This window comes from Pinus tabuliformis, chromosome 6, assembly GCF_031772625.1.
Source record: "Pinus tabuliformis cultivar Carrire ecotype Pingquan chromosome 6, CPIR1, whole genome shotgun sequence".
NCBI lineage: Eukaryota > Viridiplantae > Streptophyta > Pinopsida > Pinales > Pinaceae > Pinus > Pinus tabuliformis.
Window position 1 is genome coordinate 517,028,170 of NC_142292.1, and position 15,724 is coordinate 517,043,893.

At 39.7% G+C, this 15,724-nt stretch overlaps 1 protein-coding gene across 1 annotated transcript in view; it reads left to right on the forward strand.

Moving 5' to 3' along the window:
- Positions 1-15,724, forward strand: part of LOC149259569 (2-oxoglutarate (2OG) and Fe(II)-dependent oxygenase superfamily protein) — a 538,837-nt gene that overhangs the window by 461,740 nt on the left and 61,373 nt on the right. The window contains exon 13 of the mRNA XM_089376311.1: positions 6,308-6,375. Within this exon, the coding sequence (XP_089232437.1) occupies positions 6,308-6,375 (68 nt within the window). The remainder of the gene's footprint in view (positions 1-6,307; positions 6,376-15,724) is intronic.

The window sequence follows — 15,724 nt, forward strand, 5'->3', positions numbered from 1 at the left end:
GAAATTTCTCTGAGGAGAAAATTCCCTTCTACGTGTCTTCGTTCTTTTCTAGCAGATTCCTGCCCCGGAAAAAACTGCGCCCTTCGAGCGTTACGCTGAGGCTCTGCGTCACTCCCTTTGCCTCTGCAAACTCACGAACTGGAAATTGTATTTCTTTGTCGTCTCACTCAGAGAGAGATTTCCTCGGATCTGCTTCCTGGCAAAGATTGCGCAATCCATTCAAGGGGATTTGAATTGCTGCCAAGTGCAGCTTTCCGTGTCGCTGCTCAGCGCTGGATCTGTTGTTCCTGTTTCAAAATCAATCCTCTGATACCATGTGAAAATTCCTCCACTGAAGGAACCCCTACTGCAGCAAATCTGAATCTATTTCAGCTACTTGATTTTTAAATTACATTCATCAAGTTATTCTTCTGAATATTGAAGAAAATTACTTTTACAGCCTACACTAATTAAATATTTGATATCATGAAACATATAACAGAGCAAAGAACAAGATACATAGGACACACTTATTTTTGGACACAATAGTCCTCGGAAAAACCTAATGTGGGAAAATCAATGCAACAGTTCTAAGGGTTTATTATTATACATGAGAGATATCTGAATACAACTCTAGGATGCTCATCTATCAATCCTTTACAGAGAAAATATTGGCGGAAAATCTAAGTGAGTTTTACCTCACTTCACCTGACAAAATTCCGGCTGATACGACAACAAGACTGGCTAACCCTGGCTACTTCTGTGTTGGCCCTGTGTATGCCCTGCGTCAGCCTTTCAGGCTTTTCGTCAGCCCTGCATCACCTCTTCTGTCCTCTGTGTCAACTATCTCGGCTGTTCCGGCAGTTCCGACTTCTGTGTGATAGGCAAATTTCCCCTCTGCGCTGGCCTTTGTGGCTCTGCGTCAAGGCTATGTGGGCCTAGACTAGACCAGCGTCAGCTCTCTCGGCTACGGCGATGTCTCTCTGCCTCTCTGTCAGTATTCTTCGGAAAATCCTTCTCTCGAATTCTCATTGCCCCTTTGCTGTAGAATGATCACTCAGTTTGAATTTCTCAACTTCCTAGCCCCAGAAATCGAACTCCAAATCAATTCGTTCTCTTCGTGTGTGTTTCCAAATGAACCCCAAGCCTCCATTTTATACTTTTCCTGTTGAGTCTTCAACAACCGAGATTAAGTCTCTAATCAACGACTTAGATTAAAACATGACTTGATCCGCCTTCTAGATCATTTTCACCCATATTTTGATTAATACCCATTAATATCTTAATTTCCCTAAGTTGAGACTTAGGAACTCCATTAAAAATATTAATTATTTTAATAAAATACAATCCGGGTGGAATTTCACCAAACAGTTTCTGGGTTCTTTAGAACTCACGTGCCTTAGCCTCTCCACCAATTTTCAAGGCTAGAGCACTTCGATGCTACCAAAAACTAACAATGTGTATGTACATCATACATAACAGAGCTTTAGTAAAAGCCAATTCTTGTGTACTGTCTACTTGATTAGATGATTACCTTTATGTTCTAATATGCATGTTCTATATTTGATTAACCAACCAATTGAAAAAGAAAAATGGAAATACTAATTCACCCCCTTTCAGTATTTTCAACATAAAAATGGCTTACCAATCCGACTCTTCTGATGAGAAGTGTTCAGTTTGAGAATAACTTTGTACTAGGTGTACAATTATGAATACCTCCCTGGTTAAGAGGGAGTGTTGGAAAACGTAACTATTTTCGGTCTTCATAATTGTCAATGTACTCAAATCATTATGTATATTTTATGTTACAAGAAAAATAAGAAAGAAAAATATTATTTTTGAGCATGGGTTTCATGCTCCAGTTTGATGGTCATCTAGGTAAAGCATGTTCTTCATGCTTCTAGGGTTTGTCATGTTAAAATAATATTTTTCTTGAGTCAAGAGTCATTATATTTTGTATAAGACTCTATTGTGCAAGTTGTAACATGTAAAAGTTAATGATTTTGAGTGTAGGTCCTTTGATCCTCCAAGCACAAGTTGGCCCTAACCAAAGACAACTCGGCCTAGAGAGGGCTATTCGACCTCTTGGAAAGGCTATATATAGAAGGAACTTCGACCTCATTTGGTACTCACACACATACAAGTTCGATCTGCAATAAGGATGACGACATAAATGCGAAGAAGACAAGGATAGAAGGAGAAAAGCAAGGCAAAGAAGGAAGACTTTGTTTTTGGGCTAATTCCCTCTCACACGTTCGAATTAGGGTTTTTGTTTTGCAGCAGGGAGGCCAAAAATTGCAGGCCAAAATTTTGAAGTTACTGTAGGTCTGAATTTTTGAACTAGAGAGCCGAAATCTGTGATTGAAGTAGATTTGACGAGTTGACTCTTGTTGATTAGAAGCTGATTTTTGGCATCTTAAAAGGAATTTGTTGAAGGGATGGCTTGGTGCCTAGAGGAGGACTTGATCTAGTGTTTGGGTCTTGGTTGTCTCATTTGAAGCAGATTCTATAAGAGAAGAGTTTTTTTGGGTTTTCCCCTTGGACAGGTTTTTCCTTGGCTTGGAGCCTAATTTATGTGTCCATTATCTTTACTGTTTTGTTCTTGATAACTGTTTGATGAAGAAGATGTAATAAAAGAAACACAAGAAGATAAATAAAGTTGACAAGCATTTATTAAAGTTAAGGAGAAATCGAATTAATATTTGCCCTATTGCATTCTCCAACACTTCACCCCCGTTCCGTTGGTGGAACATTGCCAACAATTGGCTGATGGGCATATGAGCGAGGTCAAGCTTATGCTTGGCTTTTCCCCACTTGCTAATTTGTATGTCTTGACCATCTTTTGCATTTTAATATTCTTTTCTTTTGATTGTTCTTTTGTGGCCTTCATATGCTCTTTCTTATTCTTTTAGCTGTATCAATCTCCTAGGGAAAATTTACTGGCTCGACTCAGGAATGTGGATGTGGAATGGGGTGTGCCAAAACCCAAAAGACCCACGGTTAGTTGAACCCAAAAAATTGAGGTGAAACAAAGGCTTGTAATGTGAGATGATAATTGGTAAGTATGGAATAGGGAGAGATGGTACTACGTTATCCCAATCAGGTTTTCCAAGTAGTGCCTCTCCTATACCTATTGGGCCATTAGGGGAGGTCCCACTCGACTAGGATTGAAAATTATCCCCCCATTTAAGGGGAAGGAACAAGATCACGATCGAAACCCCTCTTTTTTCCAAGTCACCCCAAAATGCATTCCAAAGTTCAAATACCCAAATACAAACAAGCAGAAGCACCCGATTGTAAAATGAATAAAGTGCCTTTTGATTAGAAGCCCACCTTCCAACATGCGCTCTTGACAAATGGGTGAGAAAACATATGACTAATGCATGTGGAAGAGATATGAATGGCATATCGACATCAATTAAGTTTTCGTCAAGGACTACTGGTTGGCCAATTAGAAGAGATGATGGGAGAAAATTTTCTCCTATGGGGTCACCCACTATTGGTGGGTATCAGGTAGGTCCAAATAACTCTATTGTAAACCTTCGATAAGTTGATCTTGATAACTATATATGGTTTCTTTGACGACTTAATGCAATGGAGCTCTTCTTCTGCTAGAGCAACAATTTCATGAATACATTGATTGTGGAGAAGACCAAATTGCTCTTCAGAAATGATCTAACTAAAAATGTGCTTGAGTGTAATTGCATTTATTTTGGTTACTGACCTAATATTATATTACAATAGAAAATTGGTTGAATATCCTCGAATTGCTTTGTGTCCTACCTTTTGAATTAGAACCAGATGGGTTGAGTTGAGGAAACTTTTAAACCTCCATAAAGCCTCTTCCTTTTCCATAATGTCATGCCTTTCAGCCTCCAATTTTTGAAGACTTATTGAATCCTCATGCCAAAAAAGGAAGGCTTTTATTTTGAATCTCCATGGAAGGCTTTTATTTTGGATTCCGCATGCTTTCACTGAGCACATTTCTTGGCTGAGAACTCTTTACCCGAAACTCTCAAAATGGATTAATTCTAACAATGTTGTTTGCAAACTACTAGGTAAATGAAGAGAAACTATCCAAAGAAAGGTAACTCCAATTATCATCGACCAACTTCTTGTAATCCTATTCCATTAGCAATTGCAGATTGAGCTTAAAGGGGATCCTAAGCTTAGAATCTTCCTTGATCATTTCTAGAATAATTGGGCTATGATTAGAGATCCCTCCAGAACTTGCCTAACATTTCAATAGAAAAGGGAGCCACATTATCGACTTCGATACTAGTAACCGACCAATCCTTTTTGTAATTCCTCCATTACCCTCCTAAAATTTCTCCACATTAGAGCCAACTTGATTGCTTCTACATCTACTAGCTTCTAAATCTCCAAAAATTGTCTAAAGAAATCCTCCAACTAATTTTGCCTAGGTTGAGAGCCCCAAACTTCCTTAAGGATAATGTGAAATTCAAATCCCCTCCTATTATAATATTGTCACCTTCCAAGACCTGAGACTCCATAAAAGAATCCCAAAAGGGCCTCTGATCACAATATGGTTTGTAAGTTTGAAGACATTTAAATTATAATTTAACTCTCTAACTTTCAAAATCATTAATAAAGCAGAGGGAAGAAATTTGAAAAAAAATCCTCCAAGGATAGACCCGATGTTGTGTATTCCTCTTGATAAGCCTCGAATGTCCAGAGATTGAAAAAACCAGTGCTTGAACCAAGCTTCAATAGCTGGTATAACCCTTGGACATGAAGTGATAGTTTCCTAAATGAGAATAATCAAGCCACCTGTACAAAGCGTTGATACTTCCATCGAGGCTGAATTGCTTTTGTTTTGATGATAATGAGTTCTGTTTGAAGTTACAAAGCAAACTTTGGAGTAATTTGTTAAGTTTTAGGGCTATATTGTTCCTCGCTGAAGATAATTGCATTTATAAACTTTTCAATATATAACATTCACTCCATAACATCATTTCATCATTATTAGCAATTATGTAGAGAGAAAAATAACATCAACAATGCAGCAGAGCAATAAAGAATAGTAGAAGAAAAGCATAAACAATAGAGACTGTTATTTTTGGCAGTTTCGACCAGGTTTGATATAGCTAGTTTATGTGGTCAGATTGACCAACTTTGACTGAAAAATCAGATTGTACCATTTGTCGAATTGAACGATAATTTCTCTTGGAAGAGATTATTGGGTTTTCTCCCAAGGTTGGGTTTCCCAGGTGAAATTTCTGGTGTCTACTATTCTACTGTGATCTCTAGTGTTCTGCTATTCTATTGCATTTATAGTTGAGTTTTCTGAAGTATAATTGCTTAATGATAATCTGGAAAGTGCAAAAATATCATTAGAAGTAATTATCAGTAGCAGAAAATTGTGCTTGTCCTCTTAGCACTAGAAAATTAACAGAGGCATCATTGAATAACATTGCTTTAGGTTTTAGAAGTGGGGAACCTTTTTATATATTTTTTTCCTTCTTTTTGATTGAGTTTTTTATCCATAGAGCTGCAGGTTAAATTGGTCTGGGCTGAAACGGATGTATTTTGAAGAACATTGGAAGGTTTTCCACCAAAAATGGAAGAAGCATAATACTAGACCAAAGAATTGATGAAAGCATCCATGCAACATCCCTTGTAATGCAATAAATGTAAACCAAGAACTAACTTCCATCTGTGAGGAAATCCATAATCTGGTCCACGGAATGCTTGGCGTGGTGAAATATGAGACAGTTTATAATCTTGGTTAGTAGAACAAAGACCATACTATTTAAAATGATATAAAGGAGTTTTGCTACCAAGGCAGGGAACACAGACTACATCCAAATCATTTTGTGTTGACTTATGGCACGTCCATGTGAAAATTGAAACAACTATTAGTATTATGAAAAGGAAGCTATATTGTCTGATTGTTTAGTCATCGGATACAAGACCATACAATATGTAAATGTCTGCCAGATCCAAGATTCTACATATTTGTCATTATCTCATCCTTGTCTGCATGCCCTAGTTGTTATTAGCTAATATGTCTATAGCCATAATACTTGTCTACAAAATACTATTTTGCTAACAAATATGAATGATGGCGTTTTCTTTGCTGCTGATTATGGCAGGTTGGCTAAAAGTTTTAGTGATAGTTTCTCAGGAAAGTGCTTGACTATTTTTTCTTTGAAAAATGCTGCTTGTATTAAAATAATTTTTTTTTCATGTGTAATGTATGGACATCTGGGAGTCTACCTAAAGGACTTTTTAAATTTTATTCTGCATTGTAAAAATATTCTTGATCAATGTTTGTGGATTAATAGATAAACTGATCTGAATACAGACGCCCAGAGGAGACAAAGCCCATGGAGTAGAGCGCAATACATTTGCATTGTTTATGCAGCCTAATTGGTAAGTGGGTTCTTTTGTATATGTCATAATTTATTAATAAAACAAATATCCTGCACCTTTGGGTATCGTATGTTTGAATACTTTTTTGTTTTTGTTTACTGAAATATGTTTGAATGCAGTTGCTTAATGCAACAATGTACTATTATCACTGCTTGTAAAGTTGCAATACCTGAAACTACTGTTCAAATCAGTGTTTCTTCTCAACAATGCAGTCAACTGGTCTTTTAATTTGCTTATAGCGTGCAGATGCATTCCATCCATGGCTTAAGGAGAATGCCTATCCAACATTTTTCTGGACATTGGGAAATGTCTAAAGTTGTAGTTGAATTTCCTTCCAGTTTTCTTCAGACTTAAGTTTTTTAAGTTTAGATCAGTTCTGGACATTCTACATCTGACTTTATATATGAGCTGTTTTTGTGCTCCGACATTGTATTGGCATTATTGTACTCACCAGTCCCATTCTGTGTTGACCTACTTTTGTGGTCATTTGTTGGACAATAATAAAATTGTCTTATCTTATACCTATAATATTGGCACAATATTTGACAATTAACTCATTGTTTTCCCAGAATTTATATGTGATATGTTCATGTTTGTAACAACACATGTATTTCTGCATTGGCTAAGTGTCAGGCATGCAGGAATCGTCCAAAGGTTCCTTAGGAAACTTGCCCAATTTATTAAGTTGTCTTTATGATTTACCCTATGTCTAACTTAGCAAAAACATGTTAATTAAGCTGATTAATTAATGTTGGCTATTGAGGTAGGAAAACCAAGGAAATGTAATTTTAATTACATTAGTGAATTTGTTTTAATTTCAAGCATTGATCTCAAGTCGGTTAGGATTTAATCTTAGCTATCCATCACTTTGGAAATTAGGGTTAGGGATTTAGCTAATAAAGAAATTATAAAAGAAAGTATATGGAGAGGATAAAGACACTATTGACAGAAATTTGAGAGTGATTTTGTGAATGAGAATGATAATCAAAGGCTAAAGAGAAAAGAAGTGTTGCAACAATGAGAGAGAAATTATGGAGAAGGTGATTGAGTGGAAGCTGAGGCCATACCAATTTTTGAGCACCAGTTCGTAGGGCCACAAGGGTGAGGATGAGGGCAGCTTGCACTTTTTGCACAAGGAGAGCTGCAGGCTGCACACGTGATGCAGGTTTTGCAGCAGCAGCGCTGCAAATGTGGAGTAGAAATTGTGTGTGGGTTGTGTTACAACCCAAACCAGCAAGGGACCTAAAAGGGGTTCCTAAGAGGGCAACTGCTAAGTCAAGGGCAATGGTGGAGGCTTAGCCCACTGTTGCCACAGCTAAGTCTCCTTGCCCTTTACGGACTTTCACCGATGGGAGGACTCCCGGTAGTGTAGGGATCACTTTGTAAAGTAGATGTCAATGGATAGGTGAGGAGTGACCCTGAAAACCCTTTCCCAAGGATGGAGTAAGAGTGGAACTGGCTTTCTCTTTAAGCAAGGGACTTGGTCCACCAAGGGTAAGGGGTGAGGATTGGAGGGTTGAGGGAGAAAGGATAAGATTATAAAGGAGTTTCTCAATCCCTATAATCATTGGAAACTTGGATTCCCAAATGGTCCTTGACAAATAGTCTTTATTGAGAAGTGGGACCACATGGGGGCCAAGTGGACCTAGCCCAGGTTCGGGGATGGAATGGAGCTACCAATGATGTTCCTATCTTGGACAAGGTGAGGGGAAGGACCAAACAAGAATATTTACTTCGAAAGGTTGAAATGATCCTATTGAGGTATAGTCTTGGGGATGCCTAGGCAAAATTCGACCCTAGAGCTAGGGCTTGGGATTCCTGAGAGTCCACCGTTGGAATTGCCTCAAATTTGGAGGAGAGGGAGGGGACCCACCAGGAGATTGAAATTTTTCCTTGGGTCAACTCCCAGGAAATTGATGCCCTAGGTGACCTAATGGGGCTAGACTTGGGGAAAAAGGGGAAAAATGGTAAAAGAAAGGTTAAAATGATCACCTTTTTAAGGGACTAGTGCCTAATTCACTTGGGGATATGGAGTCAAGGATGGTGGTGAGTAAGAACTTGGTTTCTTGATCAAGGAGGCCTGGAAAGTCAACTTCATCCAATGTTGAGAGAAAGAAAAGAAAAGTGACCTTCAAGCATTTATACTTTAAAGTAAATGATGCAAGCTTCTCAAGATAAATAATCTCTAGGAAATTTCATTCATATAACATTGGCCCATACATTAAAATAGCTAAAACATGCTCAATTCCACATTTCAATAATGTAGCAACTAGCCCTAATTTTAGCAGTGTGCAGCAACAAGAATAATATCAATAAAAGTCACTTACAACGGTATAGAGTATACCCAACCAGCATTTCGTTTGCACAATAAAGCTCCAAGACAAGAGAAATAGCCCAAATCCATACATCAAAATTCATCCATCTCCAAAAAATATCGACCAAGGAAAAAGTGTGAAGTTCTCTATGATTAGAGAGATCCCAAGTCAAGTGATAATACAAATGAATGTATCTAACATCAATATCTAGCCTTCTAAGGAGTTCGAATTAGCCTATGGGCCTACATTAGCCCCTAATGATAAAATAATGTGCAAATAAAACCCCTATTGGTGACAAGCCCACCAAACTAGCTCACAAGTGTAAAAATAAACCTCACAAGGGGCCAAATAATAATATGTACATGTCATAGGGCCCTCCAAAGGCTCAATAATATCTTGAAGTGCCATATTGAGGAATAAATTCCTCGGAATATGATGAACAAGGGGGTGGCCCCTTGTTCTCCAAGTAGTAGACCTGTGGTGCTCCCAATGGGTCTAAGGGCACATCAATGACCCCATGGGTCTCCATATGAATCGAAGATGTCTGTAGATCCTCTGCAATGGTCCAAGTAGTGGAATGAATGCTGCCATGACATCGTACAAGTGCTGGGATACCTTCCAAGAGTGTGGGCCTCCTATGGGGCTTGCTGGGCATAGTGTACCAAGCATATCACCATCATCCCAAAAGTGGATCGCTAGTAGTCTTTGAACATCCATGAAGATCTGTGGAGTGTTGTCTTGTTGCTGTGGAGGCCCATGGCTCTCTATGCACACCCTACATGTGTCAATGTAGACCTTTGGGGGTCAGGATCCCATATAGGGAAACCAAACCCAAATGGAAACCACCTGCAATCCTACATAAGATCCAATGCGTTGCCTAGGCTTCCAGTACAATCAGTTATTAAAATAATCGAGTAAAAGAGCTTACAAATCATGGATAGCAAAGTGGGCACTTCATAATGGCATGCCCTTCCATAGTGGGCTTTGGCATGTGCTAGTGTCTCCAAGCTCCAAAGGGGGTTAGCCAAGTACCTTATTAGGTGGTTTCAACCCTTAGAGGGGATAGTATGTCCAAGGTACATCCCTCTAATGGGGGTGGCAAGTGACAAATAAGTGAGATGGAATAGGGAATGAGAGGGGCAGCCCTAGGCCACATAGTGGGGCATAGGGGTAGCTAGATAAGGGGAAGCCCACACCTGGGTATGTAATGTATAGGAGGGAGCAGTCGTGGTACATGAGGTGCCTCGGCCTTGATTTTTCCACCCTTCTTTATATGCCTTTTTCCTTTTATGAATTTTCTTTAATTAACTGCTCAGGGCTCAAAGGACAAGAGCATGATGTGTAAGATATAGCAGTGATTACCCCTTTTTTTGGTAGGGCGGTTCGTTGCCCTCTAGGGGTTGGGACAATCTTGGATTCTGAATGATAAAGGAGGCTCATCTAGGGCCTATGGAACTAGGGTGATGACCATGTATGGGGTAGAGCTCATGTATTGGCTTTTGCCCACGTGGTAATTATTTTTGTCCCGACCATCTTTTGCATTTTGTGGTACAATTTCCTGTTAAATGTGGCCAATTATGTTTTTTCTTTTTCTTTTAATTGCTTCAACCTTCGAGGCATCATTCTAGGCTTGACCTAAGGTGGGGGCAAGGGGATAGGGAGGCTAGCCCGATGTGGACCCAGAATGGGAATGTCGACCCAGGTGGGAGAAATGATGATTGGGGTATAGTGAGTGGAAAGGGAGTAATATGTGTAGGTAAAGGAGCGGGACCGCACACCCAAAGTTGGGGTTTCCCAAGTAGTACCACCCTAGAACCAAATGGTCAATAACGGAGATCCCACTAGACTAAGATTCAAGGGTAACATCCAAAAGAGATCAAGGAGACAAGAGTACAAACTAAGGCCACTCTTTCCGCAAAATGTCCCCATCAATCCATACCTAGAAGTATCCATGTTAAGTAAACCCAATACTCAATTACCAAATGAGAAGACATACCTTTAGATTTGGGAGGCCCACCTTCAAACGTAAGATCAATATAGGTGGGTGAGGGACGACATGGCTGGCTCAGGTGGTGGAGAAATACACAACGAGCTAGTAGGAGGCATCAAAGCGTTGCTGGTTGTCGGTTGAGGCTCATCTTGGAGAATAAATTTCTCCTGGGGATATCACCCACGAAGTGGTGGGTAACAGGTTGTACAACCAGCATAGGTGCAAATTGAGGTTTTTTAGGGGAAGATTTGTTGGGTTTTATTTTGCTGTAATTTCTCTATGCGCAAATTTCTTAGTAACAAAAGCCTCACTATTCAAAGAATAAAAAGTGAAGATTAGTTGAAGGGTATTTTTTGTATAGTTGTTTTCTTGTGCTTGCTTTCGCTGTTTAACTTTCAGTGTTGCTGCAAAATCTAGTAGGTCTTGGAGAGGGGTACCCTACAAGGCTATCACTAGATCGAGTCAAAACAATGAGATAGGAGTCGACTTTCACCATGGTTAATATGCCTTGTTATTTATGGATTTTCACGAATGGGAGGAGTCTCGATATGTGTGTAGGCCACGTAATAGATATTCTACGGTTAGGGTATGAGGTGATTTGAAGAGTCCTTCTACAAGAAAGACATATTTGAGGCTCAAGGTTCCAATAGGAGACAATTCACTTTCTTTATAGAGGCTTATTAAATGATGCACGAGACCTAGGGTTTGCTTGATAGGTTGAGTGTTGGGATATCCAAAGGTCATGGCAAAGAGAAAGGGTTTCCAACTACAATTGTCAACAAGAAAAAGGTACATGAAACCCTCAAAGAAGCCCCTAAGTTGAAGCAACAACAATCTAGGGTTTACCCTAGTGCAAACAACTAGGGTAAGAAATTTTATGGATAAAATTGAGGTGAATGCCTACTAAGAGGATTGATTTTGAGGCAACCAATCATGCCCTTGGATTTAGACTCTCTAATCCCAAACATTCTCTGTTTCCTAGCAATTTGCACTAAGCCCTGGTTTGAGAGCTTGGACTTAAAGGGGATGAATTAGGGCAGGAAGAGGAGAGAGAAATTTATGGATTAAAGTTAAAGTAATCATCAACAAACGAGGGCCAGTTCCTTATCCTTTGGTGGTGTTACCACTCAAACTAGCGGGGGTCCTAGGAGGGGATCCTATAGAGCAACTACTGGGTCAAGTGGCAACAATGGAGCAATAGCCCATTGTCACCTCAGCTAAAGCTCCCTGCTCTTTACGAATTTTGACCAATTGGAGGAGTTCCGATACGAGAGGAGTCATGGGGATAGATAGATCAATGATAATAAATGGAGTGATTCCTAAAGCCTATTCACAAGAGAGGCTTAGATAATTTGTTTACTTGCTTTGAAAGCAAGGTGATTGGCTCTCTAAGAAGGGCTAGGGAATACCTAGACCTAGGTTTGGAGAATATCCCTTAACAAGAGGTATCCTAGACCTAAGAATCCCAAAGGAGAAATGGTTTCTATGTAATCCTTGAGGAATTTGAGTCACAAAGTTGCAGGACCACAAAGAAACCCTAATGGGCCCAAATGAGGTCAAGGTTTCAGAATGAAGCTTCAAACAATGGATCTTGACCAAGTAAGGGAGAAGAAAAAGATCAAAGAGATGGGATTTGACTTTAATGTTTAATGCAATGATCCTTAATGAAGCCACTAACCCAAGGCAAACTGAGAAATGGTTTCTGAGCTAGGGCTTGGGATATCTCAAGATTCCATCATTAGAATAGCCTCAAATTTGGAGGACCTCTAGAGGACTCACCAACGCAGCTCTAGACCAATTTTCATCAATTTTTTATGGCTACAATAGAATTTGTGTGATGCCCTAGATGGCCTTCTAGGTTAGGGCTTAGAAAAGAAGGAAGGAGGTGAAAGATAATTTTCTTTTTGTGCGATCACCTTTGGACTAGACCAGTGCCTAGTGAATTGGGAGAATGGAGTCAAATGAAATCAATGTTTAGGTAGGCTTAATTCCAACCAAAGAGTTCCCTAGCAACTTTGCATGGCCGAAGTAGCAACTAGGTTACAAAAGTAAATGTATACCTCTTTATATTGTAAACGATGACTTGTCAGGGAAATTCATGAACATTCATGTAGCTCTAGGACAATAATTCACCATACCTCAAATGATCATATGAAAAATCCCTCACAAAGCCAAGCCCAACAACTTTGCATAAGATTGTAATGACCCTCTTATAGTAAATTAAAATTTATGAAATTAAATAAAATTAATTAAATTAAAAATAAAAATTAAAATAAATTAAAATAAAATCATTAAAATAAATAAATAAACTTTATTTCAATTAAGATATTCAAATAAAATAAAATTAGATTTTGTTTATAAAAATCAACAATCAACACGTATCATAATTTGGACACGGAGATGGAGGAAGTCGGTAAATGGAGACTTATAAGAAGGAAGGGATAGTTGGAGGAAGGGGGAGGAGAAACAGGAGGAAAATTTGTATACAGAGTTTATCATCAGGAACAATTGAGCCTTTCTTGTTCTGAAGTTTCTGGGCACGGGGAACAGTTTGCATCAATTGAGAAGCATAATGGACTGAGTATCTAGGTTGTACTCGGTTTGGCTGGTGGTTTCGGTCTTTTGGTAACGAGAGCGAATTGGAGAAGTTCTGAAGCATATTCATCTGCAGTAGAGGAGGTAAGTACTTCTCATCGAATCAATCAATTAGATATATGAAGTTTTGTATAAATTTAGAACAGGTTCATAAGGTTTCATACTCTGTTCAGGATAGATGGCTCTTTAAAACTCCTTTACAATCTTTACAGTTTCAATCAATCTTTATAGTTTCAGTAATGGCTCTTTAAATTAGTTCGGCTCTTACAAAGATAAAGAGCAACTACACTAGCTTCATGAACGAAAACATTACATAGACAATTTTATCAGACAAAGTTACAAATAAGCATGAAGAGTTACTCACAAGTATAGAAAAATTATTCCAATCATCAAGATGCAAAGAAATCGAGCTCCAAGACAAGAAATTAAGCTTTTCCAAACATTGAAATGCATTAGATCTCCAATTCATCCATAAAAAATGGCTAGCCGAAATTCTCAAGAAGAAATAGTCCAATCCAAAATGTGATGAGAGAAATGAATGAGCCTCTCATCAATTTATACAATCCATAAGGTGGTTCGAATAGCCTAATTAGCCTAATAATGCCCAAATAATAAAATAATATACAATAATGACATGACTTGGTGACAAGCCCACCAAAATAGCTCAATAATACAAAGATAAAGCCTCTCAAGAGGGAAAAATAGTAAATATAATGAGTCGTTGGGCCACTGAGGAGGCCAAGTGGAGTCCAAAGTGTGCCAATGTGAGAGAATAGGCTCCAAACATAGTGATCAAGGGGTGGGCCCTTGATATCTAAGCAAATCCAATGTGGTGTCCCCAAATGGTGTGGGGCACAATGACATCCTCATGGGTCTCCATGTGGATCCATAATGCTTTTATACCATCTGTAAGGCCAGAATGATGACATAAGCCCTCCCTCTGTCTCCCATGGCAAGACACATCCTCATCTAGGCCCTGGAACATCTGCCAAGTGTGTGGTGCAAGTGCGAAGCCGGTTGGGCATGGTGGTCCAGGTACATCATCCTCATCCAAAAGGTGGAACACGAGCAATCAATGAATGGTGCTGAGGGATCCATGAAGTGGCAATCTGCTCTCTGCTACGATGGAGGCCCATGGCTCTCAACACTCACCCTACAAGTGCCGATATGACCCTCTAAATGACCTGGACCCTGTATAGGGAGACCAAATCCAAATGGAGACCCGCTTGCAATGCTTTATAAGATCTAGTGCATCCCTTCGCCTTCTAGTACAAAGATCATTAGTGAAATTGAGTAAATAAGCTTACAAACCATGGAACCAAGTGGACACTTCATGGTGGCATGCCCTTCCATAGTGGGTTTTGGAATGTACAGTGCCTCCAAGCTCAAGAAGAAGGTTAACCAAGGACCCTATTAGGTGGTTTCAGCCTTTAAAGGGGGTAACATGTCCATGGTAGACTCGTCAAATGGTAGGTGGCACATGATATTATGATGGAATGGAGTGGGGCATCAGGGGAAGGCTCCAAGCCACATGCCACAGTACAAGGGTAGCTATGATAGGGGAAGCCCACACCTTGGTATATGAGTGTAGGAGGGAGTAATCATGGTATATGAGTTATCCTGGCCTTTGTTTTTCCACCCTTCTTAACATGCCTTTTGCCTTTGATTGATTTTTCTTCATAACTGCTCGGGGCTCCAGGGGATGAGAGCATGATGTGTAATATATAGTAGTGAGTACCCCTTTTAAGGTGGGGCAGTTCATCACTCACTAGGGGTTGGGACAATCATGGGTTTCCTTGATGATGGAGGGGGCTCATATAGGGCCCATAGGAACCAGGGTGATGGCCATAGATAAGGGGTAGATCTCATGTTTGGCTTTTTCCCACGTGCTAAATGTGTATCTCCCGACCATCTTTTGCATTTTATGGTACTTTACCTGTTGAGAGTGGCCCAAATTATGCTTTTTCTTTTTCTTTTAGCTCATCAACCTCCGGGGCATCATTTCGGGCCTGACCCAAAGTGTGGATAAAGGGAGAGGGAGGCTAGCTCCTTGTGGACCCATTGGAAAAATGTGGACCCGGAAGGGAAATATGGTGAATGGGGTTATAATGAGTAGAGGGGAGTGATGTATATGGAGTCGGAAAGCAGGATCACGCAACCAAAATTGGGGTTTCCCATGTAGTGCCACCCCTAAAGCTAGTAGCCAATAAAAGAGATCCCACGGGACTAGGAGACAAGAGTACAACCAATTCATCAAATTGGACAGAGGAGACAAGAGTACAAACCAAACCCACTCTTTTCATTGAATCACCCCACTAGTCCATGCCTAAAAGTGTCCATGATAAGTAAACAGCCACCTACATAATGAAAAGCCATACCTTTGGGGTCGGGAGGCCCACCTTCAAATATATGATCATAATAGATGGGCAAGGGACCACATGGATGGCTC